Genomic DNA, 22,514 nt, shown 5'->3' with positions numbered 1-22,514 from the left:
AGATCTGTTTGCTAAATTTTTTCAGTCGACATATTCTACTACTGTTTCGGGTCCCACACCCTATCCCTTTTCAATACCACATAAAAATTGTATGTTTTTTCCCAGTATTACTGAAGACTGTATTCTCTCTAGCTTGTCATCTATGAAGTCTTCCTTCGTTCCCGGGCCTGATAATATACCTAGTTGCATACTTAAGATGTGTTCGATTTCCCTATCTAAGCCTTTAGCTCGGTTATTCTTTATATCGAGTGAGACTTGTAGCTTTCCTGATATTTGGAAGGAGTCTTTTATTATTCCGCTTTTTAAAAAGGGTAGCAAATCGGATGTTTCTAACTACCGTGGCATTGCCAAACTTTCGGCAATACCTAAACTGTTTGAGAAAATTATTACGTCTTCCCTTCAACATCTATCCAGATCCACTATTTCTCCTTGTCAGCATGGCTTCATGAAAGGTCGTTCGTCGCTTACCAACCTTTTAGAATTGACTACCCTTGTACACCATGGCTTCCGTAAAAAGTGTCAAACTGATGTTATTTATACTGACTTCAGTAAGGCTTTTGATACGGTTGATCATTCTTTGCTTCTCGCGAAACTTAACATCATGGGTTTTTCACCAAAATTATTGGGTTGGTTAAAATCGTATCTTATTGGCAGAACCCAAAAGGTGTCTTTTCGTTCCTCGATATCTAAAACTGTTCGAGTTACGTCAGGTGTACCCCAAGGCAGTCATCTGGGCCCACTATTATTTACATTGTTTATAAATGATTTGCCTTTAGCCTTGGCTCATTCACGCGTGCTCATGTTTGCGGATGCCGTCAAGATTTGTTATTCCTATGATGATCCTTCTTTCCAACAGTACTTGCAATCAGATCTCGATGCGTTCTGTGATTGGTGCCACGTTAATAAATTACACCTTAATGCCTCTAAGTGTTCTTTTATGACTTTCAGTCGTTTGTCTCCGCTCCTAGCTCATTACTCTATTAAGTCTGTTCTGTTAGATTGTGTTCCATCATTCAAAGACTTAGGCGTTATGTTTGACCCTAAACTTTCATTTAATGTTCATATTTCTTCAATTGTCAACAGAGCAAGCAGCCTTCTCGGCTTCATCAAACGTTGGGCCAAAGAATTTGATGATCCCTATGTAACAAAGGTTTTATACACTTCGTTAGTTCGCCCTACTCTAGAATATTGCTCGCCAGTGTGGAACCCGCAATATGATGTTCACCAGCGTAGTATTGAATCGGTACAGAAGCAATTCCTTAAGTTTGCGCTACGCGGTCTAAATTGGGACCCGGGTCTTCGCCTACCTTCTTAGTCTGACAGACTTCTTCTTATTAATCTTCCTTCACTTTATAACCGTAGGCTTCTTTTTGGCATTCTCTTTCTCCATAAACTAGTCAACGGCGAAGTCATTTCTACCAATTTACTAGATACGCTGTATTTTTGTGTTCCCTCACGTCGGACCAGAAACTTTTTTCCTATTCACCTTAGTAGATGTCTGACTAACTACTCTCTTCACGAACCTCTTCGTGTTCTTTGCCAATCTTTTAACAACCTTTCTCACCTTATCTCTCTTCATCTTTCTGTCACTTCTCTTCGCGCTATACTTTTTAATCATCTACAGCGAAACCAATGAAAATATTCTGGACTTGGATTGGCTGCAACTCATCCCTGGCCACATTGGCTGTGAATCGGGGCATAGCTGGCACCTTGTGCAAGTAAAACACCTCCACCGGGTCGGGGATGTTTAGTTGTGTATAAAGCTAAGCTACCTTCTTCATTTAATTACTATCTGTCTTTAGCTTAAGCTTTTTCGTCGACTGGTGTGTTAGTTGACGTAAATAAAATAAATAAATAAATAAATAAATAAAAAAAAAAAAATTCCATTATTCGAAGCATCGTTCTGTATATTCTTTGTAATTCCGATTTTTCTAATCATATTGCTATATGGACGCATGGGATTTAAGATCCGTTCGAGAACCACACAAAAATTCAGCATGATTCCCTCCATCGCGAATCTCGAAATTCTCAGATGAAAAAGAAAGCTGTTATACGAATGTTGGCCGCTGTGTTTATTACATTTTTTGTCTGCTGGTTTCCATTTCATATGCAAAGGCTATGGATACTTTATGCCACGAATAATGCAAATTTTAAGGATATCAATGAATGGCTGTTTTCTCTTGCAGGATTTGCTTACTATGTTTCATGCACTATAAATCCAATTGTATACAGTGTAATGTCACATCGATATCGTGTTGCATTCAAAGAAATCCTGTGTGGAAGGCGTATGGGTGCATATTATAACAATGGATTCCTGCGAGATCATTCAAGAAACGACAATTGCTACCAGTTTGGGTGCCCATATTAATTATGATCGAGTGCATTCAGTTCATATTCGATCAAGTCGTCAATTGAACAATTGCAAGGAAACTGAATCCATTTCTTCAAATAAGGTGTCCATTAAAAATACTTATAGTCTTCCCTCAAGAAAGAATACGTATTCCCCAGTTTTCAGCACCACTGACATAGTCATTGTCCTGGAGAATAATTCAAATGATCATCGTAGTCCAGAGAACAAAGTTAAAGAAGATTTTTGGATTAAGAACGATGAAACCTGCATTTAAGTCCTAGTATTAAGTAAAACTAGTTGATCAATCTAATTGATTATAAATACATCACTATAGTGCACTACCTTTTCGGATCTCTTTCCCAAAAATGGAGCAAAAATTGTGTCGAAATTATGTATACATGCAAAAAGTGAAGAAAATAATGAGAAAAGTCAACAACGAACTGGAAGAACCTGGATTGAACATACTTACATTTGCCTCACACACAACACCAGAAAATATCAAAATAGGATACGAACTGGTGAAGGTACGCACCTATATACCTGCCCCACTCCGCTGCAACAAATGCTTCCGGTTTGTACTTATCACCAAACACTGCCGCAACAAAAAGTGTTGCATTAATTGTTCCAAAGAATATCACACGAACCCCGACTCCAAAGAGCTGTGTACCTTCGAAAAATGCTGTGTAAACTGTAGGGAGGAGAATCTTCCCGAAACCAACCATTCATCAGTCTTTAGAAAGTGCCCCATCTTTGTAACACAACAACAAATACAGGCCATAAAGACCCTCGAAAAAGTAAACTTCAAAAATGCTGTGTCCATATACAATTCAAGACGCCCACACAATGGATCTTTGTACTCCAGTGTAGTAAAAAACAACTCTAACATAGCCCAATCTTCAACAACATGCACTTCGTTAAGCAATCCAAAAAATTGTAACATCGTCGCGGTGCCACATCAGACAGCAACAATACGTAAGATCATAACCTACGATGACCTATCTCAGAGTAAAGAGCTACCCACCTCCTCAAAAAATGTACTAAAAGTACAACCACAACAAACCGACACCACACTACCCACTATAAACCAAACTTTTAAAATCCTTCCTAAAAATATTTCAAATAGACTTAAGTCACAACTTAAAGCTAAAGTAAAAACACAAACATAACCAAACAATAACATAATCTTATCACAAGAACTGTCAAATGAAAATAACAATAACTGCTCGTCCTCAGATGAGCAAATGGAATGTTCCAATGCAGAATATGAACTCAAATAAAAACCAGAGGGCCGGGGCTAACTTCGACCGCGTCAAAGTTTGTATACCCTTGCAACTTTTTGGTAACTCTTTCCTTACCTATAAGCCATCAATGTTTAAGAACGTTTTATCTAAAAAGGCTTATGTTTGCGAAAGAATGGCCTACAATCGTAGGAAATAATGAAGATATTGATCATAGTCACTGTTTTCCACCGATCGTTCCTATGGGAGCTATATGATATAGTCATCCGATCTTTATCAAATTCGACACAGTCATTAAAAGATATATTAAATTAGGAAAAGTTTAATTTGAAAACAATCGCGTTAAAAGTAACGAAGTTATTTACAAAAGTCACTGTTTTTGACCGATCGTTCCCATGGGAGCTATATGATATAGTCGCCCGATCTTGATCAAATTTGGCACAGTCATTAACAGATATATTAAACTAAGAAATGTTTAATTTGAAAACAATCGCGTTAAAAGTAACGAAGTTATTTACAAAAGTCACTGTTTTCGACCGATCGTTCCTATGGCAGCTATATGATATAGTCTTCCGATCTTGATCAAATTTGGCACAGCAGTTAATAGGCGTAATAAACTCTCTAATATTAAGTTTCACGATAATAACACAGAAAATAACGAAGTTATTGAGAAAAGTCACTGTTCGTGACTTTGGGGTTTGTATGGGAGCTATATGCTATAGTGGTCCGATCCGGCTGAATCCGAGATATACAACCCCTGCAGTATATACAAGCCTACGTGCAAAATTTCAGCTTTGTAGCTCTTACGGTCTAGGAGGAGTTTGCGTTGATCCAGACGGACGGACGGACGGACGGACGGACATGGCTATTTGAACTCGTCTCGTCGTGCTGATCAAAAATATATATACTTTGTATGGTCGGAGATGCTTCGTTCTATGCGTTGCACACTTCTAACCAAAATTAATATACCCTTTTTGCAAGGGTATAATAAACTTCCTGTGTTACGATACCCATTTCCATAAAACTCTCTAACTATCTCAATGTCTCTGAAAGTGATACAATGGAATATTAACGGCTACAACAACAACTACAGTGAACTCAAAGTCCTTATAGCAAAATACAGGCCACACGTTATAGCCCTACAAGAGACACATATTTTAGCACACAATATTCACCCCACCCCCACCAACTATGTAATGATTACTCTTAACTCCTCCTATAGAATATAAAGAAAGAATTCTTAGATCGGACTTTGATGCCATCTGCGTTGAAATCTGTTCAAAGAAAAAGCTTCAAATAATTTCTGCATACATTATACCTAGTGAAAAGTTTAACCTAAACAACATCTTCTTAGTTCTAAGCATTCCAAATAACCTTCCGACTTTAATAACAGGCGACTTCAATTGTTGGCATAGGAGATGGGGCTCCCCTACTAATAACAGGAAAGGGGTTACTTTAGAGAAATTCATTACTCAGTCCAACCTAATTATTTTAAACGATGGTAGTCCAACACACTTGAGCACACACAACACACTAACACACATTGATCTCACGCTTTGCACAACCGATCTTGCATAAGAAGCAGAATGGTCAATTGAAACAGACTTTTTTGGTAGCGACCACTTGCCAATTTCTTGTGTTATATTTAAGAGAGTCCAACCTCAGAAACCAACCCATAGACCTCTTTTTTAAAACAAATGCAGCTCACTGGTACCTCTATACAACTCTCTCTATCAGCCACAACTATTCCATACCAGTAAGCCAAAACATTAACAAAGAATCAGCCAACCTAAGCAAAATCATTTTAAGAAGCGCGCACGAAAGTATCCCAAAGTCCACTCCCAAAACATCGCATTGCGTGCCTTGGTGGAGCAAGGAACTGGCAAAAACTTAAGAGACACATTTCTAACGAAAATATAACAGATTACAGAAAAAAAAATGCACTTTTTAGACGAACTCTGAAACAAGCTAAGAAAGAATCTTTAGCAAAATTTACCGAAGAATCTTCGCAAGTAACTGGTCTATGAAAGCAAGTAACTCCAACTTCACCAACTTATTTAAGTCTAACAAAAGTAGGATATTAGCGGACGATTTTTTGTATGCCCCAGGAAAAAATGCTATCCCAATAGAACAAGAAATAAATTTCATTCAATTTTCCTCTGCCCTGGATTCGCTAAAAGGCAACACACCAGGCTTGGATCGAATAACTTACCCCATGATTAAAGCACTACCTAGAGAAGTCCAGAACAGACTTATAAACCTATACAACGCAATACTGGGTGGCATTATACCACAACAATACAAACTGAGCATGATTATACCAATATTAAAACCTAACAAAGAAAAAACAAATGTCACTCATGCTTGGCAAAAGTCCGCGACAAAATTATAGCAAAAAGACTATGGTGGTTTGTAACTACAAATAAACTTCTACACAATAGAATAACGAATAATTTTTTTTTTTTTTTTACAATAGTCAAGTCGGCTTTCAAAAAAGATAAATCTGTTATGGACTGTCTCCTATTTATAGATCACCTGGTGACTAAATCTTTGGACACAAAAAACCATATTTCAATAATATCTCTCGACTTTGCTAAGGCGTTTGATAAAATAGGAATACATGTCGTAATAGATCAGCTTATTAAGTGGAAAGTTAGCACAATTATACTTAATTAAGTCAAGAGCTTCAAACAGCGCTGACTCTCCAATCAACAACGTAATAAAAAAAATACAAACCACCGAAAGTGGGGAAAAAACATTCGGTCTTGGACAGAGTCCTCTTATCAAGCAAGCCTATTGAAATCAGCATAAGACCTTTAAAGAAACTGAAACAAAAAGCCCCCCATGGGCACTTAAGTCGAATGCAATAACTACACAATTTAGCACCTTTAGCAAAAGCGCAACGTCTCCAGAAGTATATAGACAACAGTTCCATCAATACAAATCAGAACAGAACAATAAAGCATTTATATATACAGATGGTTCGCAAATAAATGAATCGACAGGTTACGCTATAACCACTGATACTGACGTCTTAAAAATTTGCCTTCTTCCGACATACTCAACTGTGTTTTCTTCAGAATCAATAGCCATACACGAAGCCATATTACTCTTAAAAGAACGAAAAGGAAAATTTGTTATTTGTGCCTATCACATTGTTGAGATACGAAATCTATTGATTAGACTATTCCCAAAATTCTTCCTTCTGTGGATCCCTAGCCACATTAACATAAAAGGAAATGAGTTTGCTGATAAAACAGCAAAGAATGCTAGGCTTTTTCCCCTTATTTATACACCAAACCACAATAATACTGATATAAAAAACCAAATAAAAAAGTTGTATCACAAAAATCAACAAAATTCTTTCATAGATACATCTAAGTGGTATCAACTAATTAATTCAGAAAAAAATAGTATAAAAAATTATCTCGCATACAAGGTTAAAGTAATGATCTCTCGTAAAGATGAAATTAAGTTTATACGTCTCCGACTGGGACATACAAATATAACACATGCACACTACATGGACAAAAACTTCTCAAACTTATGCCCCTTCTGTAACACCAACAACTCTATTAGTCTTGACCATCTCCTAACCTTTTGTCCCATATTAATCCAAATCAGAGCACAATATTTTACCCATCATCCACCAATAACCTTATTATCCAACCTATCCTCAGAAAACATTAAATTAATAATAAAATATCTTAAAGAATGTAACATCTTCCATAGACTATAAAATATACATAATAAATATAGAAATGAAATATATAAGTAGCAAAATCAATAAATTACTATCCTTAATTTTGTAATGTTAATATTATCACTAAAACTAGCTTAACAAGACCACGACCCAAGAATTCTTTAAATAATCCCTTTCCCCCACCCCAAAAAAAAAAAAAAAAATATATATATATATATATATATTGTAATTGTTGATTTTTTGCGACCTTTTATTGTTAAATGTATGTTTTGCCGGCTCGAGGTCAAATTTTCTTGGGTGAATAAAACAAAATAATAATATTTTGTGTTGTTCTTTTCCGATATATTTCGACCACTCATCGGTGGTCGTCTTCAGGGCAACTATAAACACATTTAATTGTGATTAACTTTAACATAACATAATTTAACAGCAAGAAACACCTACTTATTTTTACACGTCCGCACACTGTGACGTGGAGCTACACACTGACTTGTCCCTAATAAATGCCTGTATAAATGCGCGCAGTTGCCTGTATCTACCTTATAATTAAGTCTTATACTTGTCGTATTTATTATGTGCAGCATCTCCAAAGTGTAACGTTTGTTGTAATGTTGTTCTTGGTCTATTATGTTTACTTCGTCGAAATTTGGGGAATGTCCACTGGCAGCTCAACTGGATAACTCAAAATACAATAGGATTTTCACAAGATACTGACACATATTCGGACATTAACAAAATATTAGAAAGACATACTCATAATTTTAACACAAAGATATTAAGCTTATTAATAAAACATAAACATAACATACTAGCCAGACAAAACAAAGAGAAGGAAAAAGCAACAAAAAAGTTACAGGAACAGCTGGACGAAAATGATTTTAAAACATTTATGAAGAGTGAGAGTACGATAGCCGAAAAATTATCAACAACTTTGAAGAGACATCAAGAATCCAAACATGAGAGACTACGAAAACAACGGAACAGCGTTCTCTTGAACAAAAACAACAACAACACAAACGATTGGTTTGTGAATAAGACGAATATAGAATTTCCGACCGACGTAAAAGCGTTACTGGCGAAAGGCCCTAAGTTCGCAATCCCAGTGGAGAAGAGAAAATTCCCTCTCTTTAAATATATAGCAGACGGAGAGGAGCTAGTACAGACTGTAAAAGACAAAGACAAACAAGAGGAAGCACGCACAAAATTCTCTTTATTAATAAAAGACCACAAAACATCTAACAAAGAAGACGCAGCTGATCGTGCAATACTTAACACAGTGGAACAAAGAAGCAAATTTCTTAGACAGAATGACGACATATTAATTTTAACCTCTGATAAAGGGAATAAGACAGTTGCAATGGATAAGATTGAGTATGACAAATGGATAATATACTTAACGATTTAAATACATATAGAACTTTAAGGAAGGACCCGACCACTAGACTACAGACCAGAAACAACGAATTGGTGGAAAAATTATACAAACAAGAACTTATTTCACGGACCGAACGAAAAAAGCTTATAACAAACACATCAATTCCACCAAGAATATATGGATTACCTAAAATTCATAAAGACGATACGCCATTGAGACCAATCTGCTCATCAATTGGTTCTCCATCATACGGACTATGTAAATAGTCAACATATTAAAAAATATAACGGCAGACTCAACATACAACGTAAAGAACGCCTCAGAATTTAAGACAAGGATCAATGACACATTTATTTGCGACGATGAAAGATTGATATCATTTGACGTAGTCTCACTTTTTCCAAGTATTCCGATAGAATTGGCACTTGACAATATTAGGGAAAAGTGGATAAAAATAAAAGCGCACACTAACATTCCAAAATCAACATTCATCGAAATAGTACGTTTTTGTACACACTTTAAAAAGGAATGCCTATGGGCTCACCAGCATCACCAATAATAGCCGATATAATTATGGAAGAACTCTTAGACAAAATGATGAGAACACTACAACGACCACCTAGAGTTATGACGAAATATGTAGAGGACCTTTTTGCCATAATTAAAGAAGACGAGATCCAAAACACACTTGACAACCTAAATTCATTTGACAGAAACATAAAGTTTACAATAGAGTTAGAAAATGACAACAAATTGACATATCTAGACGCATCAATACACAGACGAGGAAACGAGCTAAAATTAAAATGGTACAAAAAACCAACATCATCAGGACGAATCATCAACTTCAACTCCAAACATCCTAAGTCGATGATAATGAATACAGCAAGAGGTTGTATACAACGGATGCTCAACATATCGGACCCAATTTTTCACGAAGAAACAAGGGAAGAAATACGACGAATTTTAAAGGATAATGACTTTCCAAACCACACCATAAGGACTTTACTAAATTCCAACAATAAGAAATCCAATAAAGAGGTTTCGACAAAACGCTTTATGTCTGTCACATACAGTGAGTCAAAAAAGTATTGGCACACTCACAAAGTTTAGGTTTTTCGTGCCATAACTTTTCATCCAATAACAAATTTTAAAAATTTAAAAAAGTATTTTCTAAATTCATGCTTTTATTATACATCTAAACAAAACAAAATATAATTTTCAACGTTGTTTTATAAGTTTAACCTTAAAAAGTAAAAAAAGGCACAAATTTACATCAAATAAGTATTGGCACAGGTATCGAAATCAGCTTGCTCCATTGCAGGTGTACCGGGCTAATACTTTGTGGGTCCTCCTTTGGACTGAATGACATAACTGTCGGAAAGATTAGCAAACTAAAGAGGTTTCGACAAAACGCTTTATGTCCATCACATATGTCCCACAACTGTCGGAAAGATTGGCAAACTCCGATTGCTATGACACAGAACAAATACAGATAGCACATAAACCCAACAACACGTTACGGAGTATTTTCAACAGGACAAAAAGCAAGATTGATACAATGGACAAGAGTAACGTAGTATATAAAATACCGTGCAACGGGACAAATGAAGAAAGCTGTGATAAAATGTATATAGGGACAACCAAATCGAAGCTAAAAACTAGACTATCACAACATAGATCTGACTATAAACTTCGTCAACACTTCAATATACAAAAAACGGCACTTATGGCCCACTGTGCTGCCAGTGAACATTCCCCAAATTTTGACGAAGTAAACATAATAGACCAAGAACAACATTACAACAAACGTTACACTTTGGAGATGCTGCACATAATAAATACACCGACAAATATAAGACCTAATTATAAGGTAGATACAGACAACTGCGCGCATTTATACAGGCATTTATTAGGGACAAGTCAGTGTGTAGCTCCACGTCACAGTGTGCGGACGTGTAAAAATAAGTAGGTGTTTCTTGTTGTTAAATTATGTTATGTTAAAGTTAATCACAATTAAATAATTTTATAGTTGCCCTGAAGACGACCACCGATGAGTGGTCAAAATATATCGGAAAAGAACAACACAAAATATTATTATTTTGTTTTATTCACCCAAGAAAATTTGACCTCGTGCCGGCAAAATATACATTTATATATATTGTATAGTAGCTGTAAGATATCTATATACTATATTTATGTACATGTCGGAGAATGAATCAAAGCCTCCTATGTTGTTTTATCAGGTGTCAATGAATCAAAGCCTACTATGGTGCTTTGAGAATTGTCAGGTGTCAGCGCATTGTGTAGTTTACAACACTGCCGTGCAGCGTTTGCAGACTGACACCTGACTAATAAGTCAAAGCCTACTAGTTAGTTCCAATGTATTGACAGGTGCGTCAGTTGTAGCCCTGGTTGAGCATCTAAGCAACCTTAGCAACTAATGTTGAGAGCTGTCTTTAGGTCAGGTCCTATATAAAGGGGGGCCTCGGGCTAGAGGGCTCAGTGTACAACCTCCCCGGGAACTAGCCGTACAGTTAAACATACAAGTAAAAAAGTGAAAGTAGTGCAAAGTACAAAAAACAATAAAAAGACAATGAGTGATTTAAATAAAACAGGCTACACCCCGACATACATATAATCTAGCCGAAAGCCTCAGTAGCCATGGCTACAAACTGTTGGCTTAAACTTTGTAAGTTTAAGTTAACTCTACAAATAAAATAAAATGTAAATGGGTTCTACAGTTTTCCTTGATGCCATAATCAAGACGTCATATTTTGTTACGGCTTCTGCATCTTTGTAACTTACTCGGATATATGCTGCTGCAGCGTATGCTTTGCTACTAGCGTCACAAAAAACGTGTAGTTCGACTTTCGTAGCAAAAGATAAATGTTGAGAATAACATCTTGGTATATTAACATCATGTAATCTTTTAACCACTCTTGCCACTTTTTGACAGGATCTCCTTTAATGACATTGTCCCATCCGATGCCAAGCTCCCAAAATATTACGCATCAAGATCCGACCATTTATTATTACTGGGGTCACCATTCCCAAGGGATCATATATTGAGTTGACCGCTGCAAGCACCATTCTTTTTGTAGGCATACTTGTTCCATTCAATATGTCCTCGCTTATACTGTGCATTGTAGTTGTTGAGAATATAAATATATCTCTTTGTGCGTCCCAAATCATGCCGAAAACCTTTTGAGATATATCTCCTTTTTCGCCCAACCGAATCCGTGTTAACAGGCCACGTAGATCTTCGGATATTTCCTGTAAGACATGATTATATGTCCAACTGCGTGTATCACTTCACTTTTGTGTATCGCCGCATTTCATGGATTTAATTACTGCGCAATTTGGCAGCAAATAAAGTTTTGGAGATTTAACCAAGTTGATATTAGTGAGTATTTTGCCATTACCATTCTTCAGTAGCTTCTCTAATGCATTTTGGTATGCTCGCTCTAGTTCATGTTTTTTGTCTAACTTTCTTTCTAAGCATTTTAGTCTTTGCTTCAAAGCTTCAAAATAAATGTTTGCCAAGAGTGCTGGGTGTTCTTGGTGCTGTAATTTTCAAGGTCAAATTCAGAAATTTGAAATTTTCACCATTTAACATATTCTTGCTCGTAACCAACACCTGCTATTGAAGACGTCATTTTATCATTTTAAAAAAATCTCAAGTTTTTTCAGTCCTAGACTCCGAGAGAATTCATCTTGTATAATCTTCTTCGTACTCTGTATATCTCACTAGGTATATTATCCGTTTTTATCTCCTCGCCAAAGAAGTGTGTAAACTAGCTTAGGAATAAAATCCATACACTTTATTCTGCAATGCAACGGGGAAATTCCATATTCGTAGCGGTTCTTCTCACTCACTGTGTGTCGTGAAATTCGCTTTGAGTTTTTTTGCAAATTGGACAACTCACAACTTTTCCGTCAATCATTGTCAGGAAAAAATCAAACTAAACCGTAAATGTTTTTCCACTCTTGGTTTGAAAATTATTTTTGCACTAATAAATAAAATTGTCTTGAATTATGTTGACGAATACAATTTAGTCCAGATATAAGGTGTGTCCTCTTATGAAATTCAAAATAAACTGTCGCAAACAAGAGGAATATTAAGCATTATATTTTTTTAATTAACTAGGTACATACCTTTTTGTATTATGTGGCTAAAACCTTAATATTTACATCCAATTAGGTAAACAGAAACAGAAGGTATTTAAAAACAGCAATACGCAATGATATCAATTAAAAATGCATGCGCTCATAAATTTCCTTACACCTGCAGCATATTTTTTAGGTGAGGTTTTCTTAGTTTATTGGCTTACGCACCAAATTCGCAATTTTTCGCAGATCGGGACCACATACATTTGATAGAAAAATATTTCACCTACCTAGTGTATGTAGTCCTGCATTAATCCTAGTTGATCCTTGTTAGTTGTATTCCGCCAAAACCAAAAACCCCAATATTTAGTGTATTTTTTGAACGCTTCTAGTTCAATAATAGTTTTAGTAACTATTATAATTTATGAATCATGCTATTAATAGCATGATTCATTAATGAATAACATACTTTTTAGATAAAACAACAGAATCCCAGATCGATTGTTGAAATCGCCCTATATTCATTTTTGAAGTTGCGACTTTTTGTAAACATTATCATTTATTCTCTTTTGTTAAAAATGTCTCAGCTCTGGGCGCCTTTAACAGTCATGAATCTTGAAATCTTTCAAATTTTTTTTTTTGGATTCATAAAATTTGAAGAATTCCATATCAATTGCCTTTATGATGTTTGCAACATAAAAAAATTGATTTTTGCAAAGCTATCCGGTCAGAGGCCCAACTGGGCGGCGTTTACAAATTAATTGTAAATAAAATATATTTGGAACTTTGTTTTCAAAAAAATCATATTTCTTTGTATGCTGTATACAAGTAATACTATAGCATGTTGCGTAGTCGGTTTGAACAATGTTTCTTCCACTAATAAGCTGCCGGTTTTCGTAATATGAAAACCAAATATCAAAGAAGCTAACATCGGCTATGCCAAAGTTTATATACCCTTGCAGTCCTTGGCAATAATAATTTTACATGTTCAAAATTTGTTTTCTGCAACTCAATTCATGAATATACATACAAACAAAACAATTTTATTCTTTTTACTACAATTTGTTCTTCTTCTTCATGTGCTCTGTTGATTTGATGGGGTTTTACATGCAATATTATCACATGTGTAAATTTCAAAGCGATACTCCAATTTTTATGAAAATATAGTAGTCCGATCCTGAGAATTCTCATGTCGACATGTGAAGTAAAGCCTGGCCAAATTTCTTCAGTAGGTGTTTTAAGAATCCTGTAAAATTCGTCAGCTCTTCGTCAGAGGGATTACTCTCGATGGATAGTACAGTCTCTATTGTTCTTTTAAGGCATGCATAGTTGGCCTTTCCCAGCAGCCTCCAAAACTTGCTGAATTCGATGGTAGACTTATTTGCGTTTTAACCGAATCGGTTTTGCGTTGTCTACAGCACACACATTCGCTAATTATGCTTTTGATCTTGGTATTAATCTTCGGCATCCAGAACTGCGATTTGAATTTATGTACGACGACTTGTATTCCGGTATTCGTTGTAAAATCATCTTCACTCATAGAAAGAAAATATTTGGTGAGGCGTAGAGCCCCAGTTATAGTCCAGTCTCATCATAGATTATGTGAAAACTTTCTGCTTGGACATGGAGATACCATTTTGATAGAGACCAATTATACTCTTCCGCGACGATATCGCCCCGACGGAGTTCCTTCTTATATCGTTTCGCTTTTACGTTTTCAATAAATATTTTGACCCATGCTGAAGCACTTACCAGTTTAGTGAATTTCAAAATGATATTTTCCAGTATTTTAAATGGGTGCTCGTATTGGCGAACCAGCATCATAAGTCCTCATTCAGTTAATACCTTTCATTTTGGCTGTGGCATCATCTTTTTATCTAATCCAAGAAAAGGTGGACCATGTTGCCATCTGTCTTTGGCAACTTATATGGATGTATCTCTTGTTATGATATCAGCAATGTTTTCCATGGTTGGAACCCAATTCCATTCTGACCTCTTGGACTTCTCTTTACTATTTACCCATGAAATCACCGTTCACGGGAGTCTGTCCAGAAATATCGTTCATTCAAATTTTAGATGTATTTCGTTCTCAATAGTTTCCGCCAGTCTACATCCCATCACAGCTGCCAATGTTTCAAGTTTTGGAATCGTAACATGTTTTAGTGGTGAAACTTGAGCCCGAGGTGCCATAACTTCTTGTAACTTACTCGGATATATGCTGCTGCAGCGTACGCTTTGCTACTAGCGTCACAAAAAACGTGTAGTTCGACTTTCGTAGCAAAAGATAAATGTTGAGAATAACATCTTGGTATATTAACATCATGTAATCTTTTAACCACTCTTGCCACTTTTTGACAGGATCTCCTTTAATGACATTGTCCCATCCGATGCCAAGCTCCCAAAATATTACGCATCAAGATCCGACCATTTATTATTACTGGGGTCACCATTCCCAAGGGATCATATATTGAGTTGACCGCTGCAAGCACCATTCTTTTTGTAGGCATCCTTGTTCAAATGAATATGTCCTCGCTTATACTGTGCATTGTAGTTGTTGAGAATATATATATATCTCTTTGTGCGTCCCAAATCATGCCGAAAACCTTTTGAGATATATCTCCTTTTTCGCCCAACCGAATCCGTGTTAACAGGCCACGTAGATCGTCGGATATTTCCTGTAAGACATGATTATATGTCCAACTGCGTGTATCACTTCACTTTTGTGTATCGCCGCATTTCATGGATTTAATTACTGCGCAATTTGGCAGCAAATAAAGTTTTGGAGATTTAACCAAGTTGATATTAGTGAGTATTTTGCCATTACCATTCTTCAGTAGCTTCTATAATGCATTTTGGTATGCTCGCTCTAGTTCATGTTTTCTGTCTAACTTTCTTTCTAAGCATTTTAGTCTTTGTTCTGCCATTTGGCAGTCGCCAAAGTTTCACCATGTCGCTTTTCCACGGTAAGTACTTGATATTTTGATAACAGACACTTTTTTTCCTGTTGGTTTAGTGTTGTTCGTTGCTGGTTTACGGACACCAAATCCTTCTATGCTAAATTGGTTTTTAAGCATATGGCCAAGATGTTCAAGATGTTTGCTTTCACCGTCTACGACCCATCCGAGTTTGTTTTTTTGCCATACTTGGACCCCTTCGGTTTACATTTAGTATCGTTTGAGTTGTCAGGATCGTTGTCCAATAAGGAGATGAGACTGAAGATTCCGAATAGAGTTCAATTTTGCAAATTTTGTACATGGAAATTCTTTCTATATAGCATTCTAATCGATTCGTTGAGTTAATGAATTCAAATCCTTGATAAGACTTACATTCTCAAGCTTCTGAGTTTTGCTATCGCCAGCAAGAGCAATATTTGCGATTTCTGAAGTCTCCTCATATCTAGAGTTTCCTTCTGTCCATCCAAAGCAATACGGTTCAGGCTTCCCAATTATACCAACATCTCGTGCTACAGTCAAATCCAACATTGTGGTTGTGCTCCCATCGTCGAAAAAAGCCAGAATTTCTTTTTCACCAGTTGTTAGCATTTTAAGAATTGCTTCTTCTTGGACTTCTTGAATGCATCCGCCAACAGCTTGCGGCAAGGATGGTAGATGAGACTGTTTTGCCTTATGTAGTAATGATGATGATGATATGATGATATCTTTCACAGTTGTCTACCTTGCATTGATCATTATTATGTCCCTTATGAAATTTAGATATGAAGCAGGCGTTACGTGTGCTTGCCTAGTCCCATCGTTTCTTCACCTCTGTCTTTCTAAATTTACTATATTTATCTAGGGAATGCTTGTCTTCATCTTAAAATAAACACTTGCTGGTTAAGCGAGTTTGTGTACTTTTGCGTTTGAATTTGTGATTTAAATTTATTGTTATTGTTATTGTTATAAGTATAGGATATAGTTGTAAACTATCAACCTAACTATATTTTACAAGCACTGGCAGCTAAGACCTTCGGCTTACAATTAGACGAAAACTACATCCATACACTAGCCTGGGATTCGAACCCGGGTCCTCGTTGTTCAGTTGCCCAAATAACTGGGTCACTTAGACAACTCATCTACCGAGGACTGCGATTTAAATTTATTTTGTGCTTCATTATCTACGTTATTGATTGTAATTATCTTCTTGTATAAACATGATCAATATACAATCTCGACTGCTCCTGTGTTCATTCAGCAAATATTTCAAAATAACAATCTGCAGCTCCTAATTTTCGAGCGGTTAAAAAATTCTCGGAAAAAACTTTCATCTAGCCGCCTCATTTAGCAATGAAAGCAAGTTTTGTGTATGGATGTATTTGCATTTTGATTGATATTTTGAACAGAGCTGTTGAACTATTGAAAATCTGCAGTTTTTTTACATATTTTATTTCCTGTTCTTTGTCATCAGTTCGAAAGCCAGATTTTCTTGAACTCCATATATGTTGTCCAAAATGTCTAGAATTTTCGATGGCACCTTGGCCGACATCAACAAAATGTCAACTTTCTTTCCCGCTGCCTCTTTTAGTGAATTTTTCAGACGATATTCATACATCCTCTATTTCTTAAAATGTGGCCAAGCCAAATGAGAGGAACCGTCAAATTCCAGATGTTTATTGCCTAGGTTTCGTCTGGCTAACATGGTAATGACTGAGCTTTCCATATTGTTGTCCCCGTTGGAGATCGATAGAGATACATTTAACAGGTGGTCTTTATCAGAATATACAGATTTTTGTGAGGAGGATGAACGTTGGTCCTTCGAGCCGGATAATTAACACAATTATTAACAAAATGTGGTAGAAAAGAGGCATGGAAGTCGCAAGACTTTCGCGACGTTCATTTCGTCATAAAAAAAAATTTGTTAGAGAAAATTTCGTGAAGCGCGAACTACAAAAATTCAGCTCCAAAATGAAGCTGCAACACTTCGACTGTATCTCATAAAAGCTGAGCGCAGGCGCTTTGCAAAGAGTATGCAAAGTACTCCATACAAGCATCAAACGCAAACCAGTTCGAAAACATGAACCAGTTGGACGTACTTAGGGGAATAGAAGCCATAGATGTAGAAAACGTGGATCTTCAAGACGAAATTTTAAAAAAGGAAATATTGATGTTTGGTGTAAAATGACAGCTAAGCAAAGCCCAAACTGGGGGCGCTTTTGCTGACGTCATCGAAGACCATGAATACGAAATACAACAACTGTCATTAGAGGGGAAAGTTCTGAATGCACGCCCGGAAGCTTTGGAGAGCAAAAAAACATATTTTGAATATTACTGTAACACTAATCTGTTATGTAGTGGAATTGGCAGTGGTTTTTCATTATTTTTAGAGAACTTTATTTTTTAATTCTTATAGGCACGTGTGTCTTCGCCATCGTTTTTATTAAGAGTGTGGCCATCTCTATCTTAGAACAAAATAATAAATTAACTTACATACTAGATTCAAGAACAGAAGTGTTTTTTTTTTTTTTTTTGGAAACATAGCTTAAATACAAATAATAAATATTTTCTGCGACACTGTATACAAGTAATTTTATAGCGTGGTGCGTAGTCGATTTGAACGATGATTCTTCCATTAATCTGCTGCCGCTTTTCGGACTACGAAACCAAAAAATAAACTTTGGAGTTGTAAGCTATGCTTGCCTTCTTTCTAATATTCTAGAGGGGTTAGCAAAGGGTGTGCTTGGTGCTGTAATTTTCAAGGTCAAATTCAGAAATTTGAAATTTTCACCATTTAACATATTCTTGCTCGTAACCAACACCTGTTGGTCACGACGTCATTTTATCATTTTCAAAAAAAACTCCTTAAGTTTTTTCAATCCTAGACTCCGAGAGAATTCATCTTGTATAATCTTCTTCGTACTCTGTATATCTCACAGGTATATTATCCGTTTTTTTATCTCCTCGCCGAAGAAGTGTGTAAACTAGCTTCAGAATAAAATCCATACACTTTATTCTGCAATGCAACGGGGAAATTCCATATTCGTAGCGGTTCTTCTTACTCACTGTGTGTCGTGAAATTCGCTTTGAGTTTTTTTTGCAAATCGGACAACTCAACTTTTCCGACAATCATTGTCAGGAAAAAATCAAACTAAACCGTAAGCCACTCGGACGAGACCGTCAGCCCCGGGCAGAGTGCGCTCAATTCGCCCTAAGCGCCACTCGTTGGAGGGGAGATGATCTTCGGACACGATCACGAGGTCGCCGGTCTGGATGCTGCGAGTCGGTGATTTCCACTTGTTCCGTTTGTGAAGCTCCTTGAGGTACTCACTCTTCCAGCGGCGGCAGAAAGCCTGCTGGATTGCCTTTAGTCGCTGCCATCGGTTGATCAGCGACATAGGCTCGACCAGAATTTCCGGTTCCGCAATGGATAAGAGTGGTCCTCCAATCAGGAAATGTCCCGGGCTTAGGGCCAGCAGATCCTCTGGGTCCTCGCTCATGGGAGAGATTGGCCTGGAGTTTAGGCACGCTTCGATCCTACACAGGAGAGTGGAAAGTTCCTCGAAGGTGTATTTGACAGTGGACGAGGACTTGTAAAACAGGGTCTTAAAACTTTTGACCCCTGGTTCCCACAGTCCTCCCATATGGGGCGCGCTTGGCGGAATGAACTGCCAGGATAAAATGTGCTGGGGAAATGCCTTCATTATTTCAAGCTTGGTGGCGTTCAGGAAGTCTTTTTCGAGCGCCTTTGAGGCCCCTACGAAGGTTTTGCCGTTGTCGGAGTAAATGCGCTGTGGGCATTGTCTCCGTGCGACAAACCGAGAGAAGGCTGCAAGAAATCTTTCAGTGGTGAGGTCGGAGGTAGCCTCGAGATGGATTGCCTTCGTGCTGAAACACAAAAAGACGCAGACATAACCCTTAGTTATGAGACACGCACGCCCGGTGTAATTTTTGATCTCGAACGGCCCTGCGAAGTCAATGCCCGTGTGGGTGAAGGGCCTGGAGTACGTGATGCGTTCTCGAGGGAGATCACCCATCATCTGGGTCTGTAGTCGTCGACGATGAACGATGCAGACTTTGCACCCCTTGATGTGGGACTTTACCATGTTCTTTATCCGTGGGATCCAGAATTTGGTGCGCAATTACCGCACCATCAGTTGATTGCCGCCATGCAACGTGATGCGGTGGGCGAATTCGACAAGCAGGCGAGTGAAATGAGTACTATAGGGGAGGAGAATAGGGTGACGTTCATCATATCGGAGGGACTCAGCGGCCCGGAGTCGTCCGCAGGAGCGGAGTAACCCATGCTGGTCGAGAAATGGGTTCAGATTGAGTAGAGTGCTGGATGATGGCAGGGGTCGCCCTTCACCCAGGGCCCGTATCTCCGCGAGGTATTCCCGCCGCTGAGAGGTCCGAATCAAGGCGCGCTCGGCGGAAAGAAGTTCGTCATTGGTGAGGCGAACCGTGGAAGGCGTCGAAATCCTCTTGGTGGCGAAGCGTAGGATGTACGCGATGACTCGCAGTGCCCTACCATAATTCGAGAAACGTTCGCTGACGTCCTCGAGTAGGGTGGTCGCGGTAGTGTGGCACTGGACTCGTTGCTCCAGCTGGGTGTCCGGGAGTTCATGATTGAGAGTTGGCCAATACTCGAGGGCTCGCTGGAGCCAGTCCGGCCCATGCCACCAGAGGCTGCTGGCCGATAACTCGGCCGCGGAGACTCCACGACTCGCCAGATCAGCGGGGTTGTCCTCGGAGCGCACATGTGACCTGCTTTGGCCACTGGTGCTTTTGGAGATGCTGGATACCCGATTGGTCACGAAGGTGGACCAACTGCACGGGGGTTTATTGAGCCAAGCCAACACGATGGTGGAGTCGGTCCAAAACTGAGGCAGCGAGACTGTTTTGACTGGAGCTACACGGGTCTCAGCCGTTAATAAATGGACTCTTACTTGATCGTCGTACCGAACCCGCACATATAGGGCTGCTCCATACGCTTTCTGTGACGCGTCACAGAAGCCATGAAGCTCCCACGAGAGCTTATCGCTGGTGTTTAGCCAACGGGGGATGCGGAGTTGACTGAGGCCTGGGTAATCCTGCAGGAATTCGTGCCATTGCTGCAGCAGGAGATGCGGCAGAACATCATCCCAGCCCAGTTCGGTAAGCCAGATTTGCTGCATGAATATCTTCGCTCGGATGACAAATGGGGCTAGCCAACCAGCGGGGTCAAAGAGCTTAGCGATATGGGACAGAACCTGCCTCTTGGAGATCGACTGCTTCAAGGGGGGGTCCGCTACGCCGAAGAAGAAGACGTCCTCAGCAGCTTGCCATCGAATACCCAAGGTTTTTGCAGTGCTCGCGTCTTCCAGCTCGAGAAAGTCCTCTCGCAGCAGGTGCTCTCTCGGAATGGCTTGAAGTACTTCCTTCTTATTGGAAGTCCACTTCCGAAGCGGGAAGCCCGCAGATTGGAGGGCCGCTTGAAGCTCTCGTATGGCGAGACGGGCGTCGGCTTCAGTGTGAGCGCCGGCAAGGACATCATCAACATACATGTAGTTCCGAAGGATTTCGCTCGCCTGAGGATACATCGCTTGCACGTCTTGTGCCAGTTGTAAAAGGACTCGGATCGCCAAGAATGGCGCGCAGTTAATCCCAAACGTGACAGTTTGTAACTCGTAATCCTGAATATTGCCGCAGCGGTCTCGGTAGAGGATCCGCTGAAAGGGGGTATGCCTGGGATCGACTCGGATTTGTCGATACATCTGCGTTATGTCTGCGTTGAAAACGAATTGAAAGAACCGCCATTTCAGTACCTGAAGCGTGAGGTCGGCCTGAAGAGTGGGACCGGTGTGCAAGACATCGTTGAGGCTGACGCCTTGTGTGGAGGGGCTCGACGCGTTAAATACCACGCGTACCTTAGTGGTGGTGCTATCGGGCTTAAACACCGCATGATGGGGGAGATAGAAGTTTTTCCCATCTTGAGGCGGCGTCACCCGAATCATATGACCCAATTCCTCGTACTCTTGAATAATGGCATCGTACTGCGTTTTTAGGACTGGATCCTTGAGAAGGCGTGCTTCATTCCGCAGGAATTGAGCCAGCGCGATCGGTCTTGAGTGGCCCAAGTCAACGCTATTCGGACCTTTGAACGGTAGGGACACAACATATCGGCCGTCCTTTCCCCTTTGGGTGGTCTCCTGGAAGTTCCGCTCGCAGAATGCGTCATCCTCCTTTTCCGGCTTTGCGGGAAGGTCTTCCACCTCCCAAAACTTGGTGAGGTTTTGCTTCCGGACTAACTCGCGTCTGTGCCGCGAAAACGGATCGAGACACCGGAGGGTCAGGAGTGATAGCCCCACACAGAACCCATCCAAAGATGGTTTCTAGCCCGACAAAATCACCAATATCCTTTTTGATCCGCTCTCCGAGGATGTGGGGAAACAGGTCTACACCGATAATCATGTCAATAGGCGCGGGCTTGTTGTAGTACGGGTCAGCCAGGGGGCGATCGAGGCACTGCGTCGGAACCGTATTAAGGAATGGAGCTGTTGGAATGGCCCCTGACAATTTGGATACGACCAGGGCGGAGACCTCAATCTTGTTCAATCTGTCACACGGGGGAGACAGCATTAGCAGACACACCTTGTCGGCGCAGCCTCCATCACTCTGGCCCATGCCAGTAACCGCGGCGTCTACTGGGTAGAAGGGGGGCTGGACCATGCTGAAGACACGCTCGAAGAGAAAGGTTGAACCGGACCCCGAGTCGATCAACGCCCGAATATGATGATCCACACCACGATGGTGCAGAGTGACAATC

The 22,514-nt window shown here is 39.2% G+C and overlaps 1 protein-coding gene and 1 pseudogene across 1 annotated transcript; one reads left to right on the top strand and one right to left on the bottom strand.

Moving 5' to 3' along the window:
• LOC137577900 (neuropeptides capa receptor-like) overlaps positions 1 to 2,624 on the top strand; it is a 44,373-nt pseudogene extending 41,749 nt beyond the window's left edge.
• Positions 2,625 to 17,762: 15,138 nt separating this feature from the next.
• Positions 17,763 to 20,883, bottom strand: LOC137577806 (uncharacterized). The gene is made up of 2 exons (XM_068291390.1): positions 20,263 to 20,883; positions 17,763 to 17,843 (listed from the first exon to the last, which is right to left on the bottom strand). The coding sequence occupies exons 1-2, from the start codon at positions 20,881 to 20,883 to the stop codon at positions 17,763 to 17,765; spliced, it is 702 nt and encodes a 233-aa protein (XP_068147491.1).
• Between the last annotated feature and the right edge of the window lie 1,631 nt (positions 20,884 to 22,514).

Source organism: Drosophila tropicalis, unplaced genomic scaffold (genome assembly GCF_018151085.1).
Source record: "Drosophila tropicalis isolate 14030-0801.00 unplaced genomic scaffold, ASM1815108v1 contig_1002, whole genome shotgun sequence".
Taxonomy (NCBI): Eukaryota; Metazoa; Arthropoda; class Insecta; order Diptera; family Drosophilidae; genus Drosophila; species Drosophila tropicalis.
The sequence above is the reverse complement of the archived record's forward strand: the minus strand, read 5'-3'. Positions and strand labels throughout refer to the sequence as shown.

Bases quoted from the DNA above. Each gene is read 5' to 3' on its own strand.
- LOC137577806 (XM_068291390.1), bottom strand. From the start codon at position 20,883: ATGCAGCAAATCTGGCTTACCGAACTGGGCTGGGATGATGTTCTGCCG. The intron at 17,844-20,262 runs GTCAGCGAACGT...TTCGTCTTGAAG, and splicing joins CGACCACCCTACTCGAGGAC to ATCCACGTTTTCTACATCTA.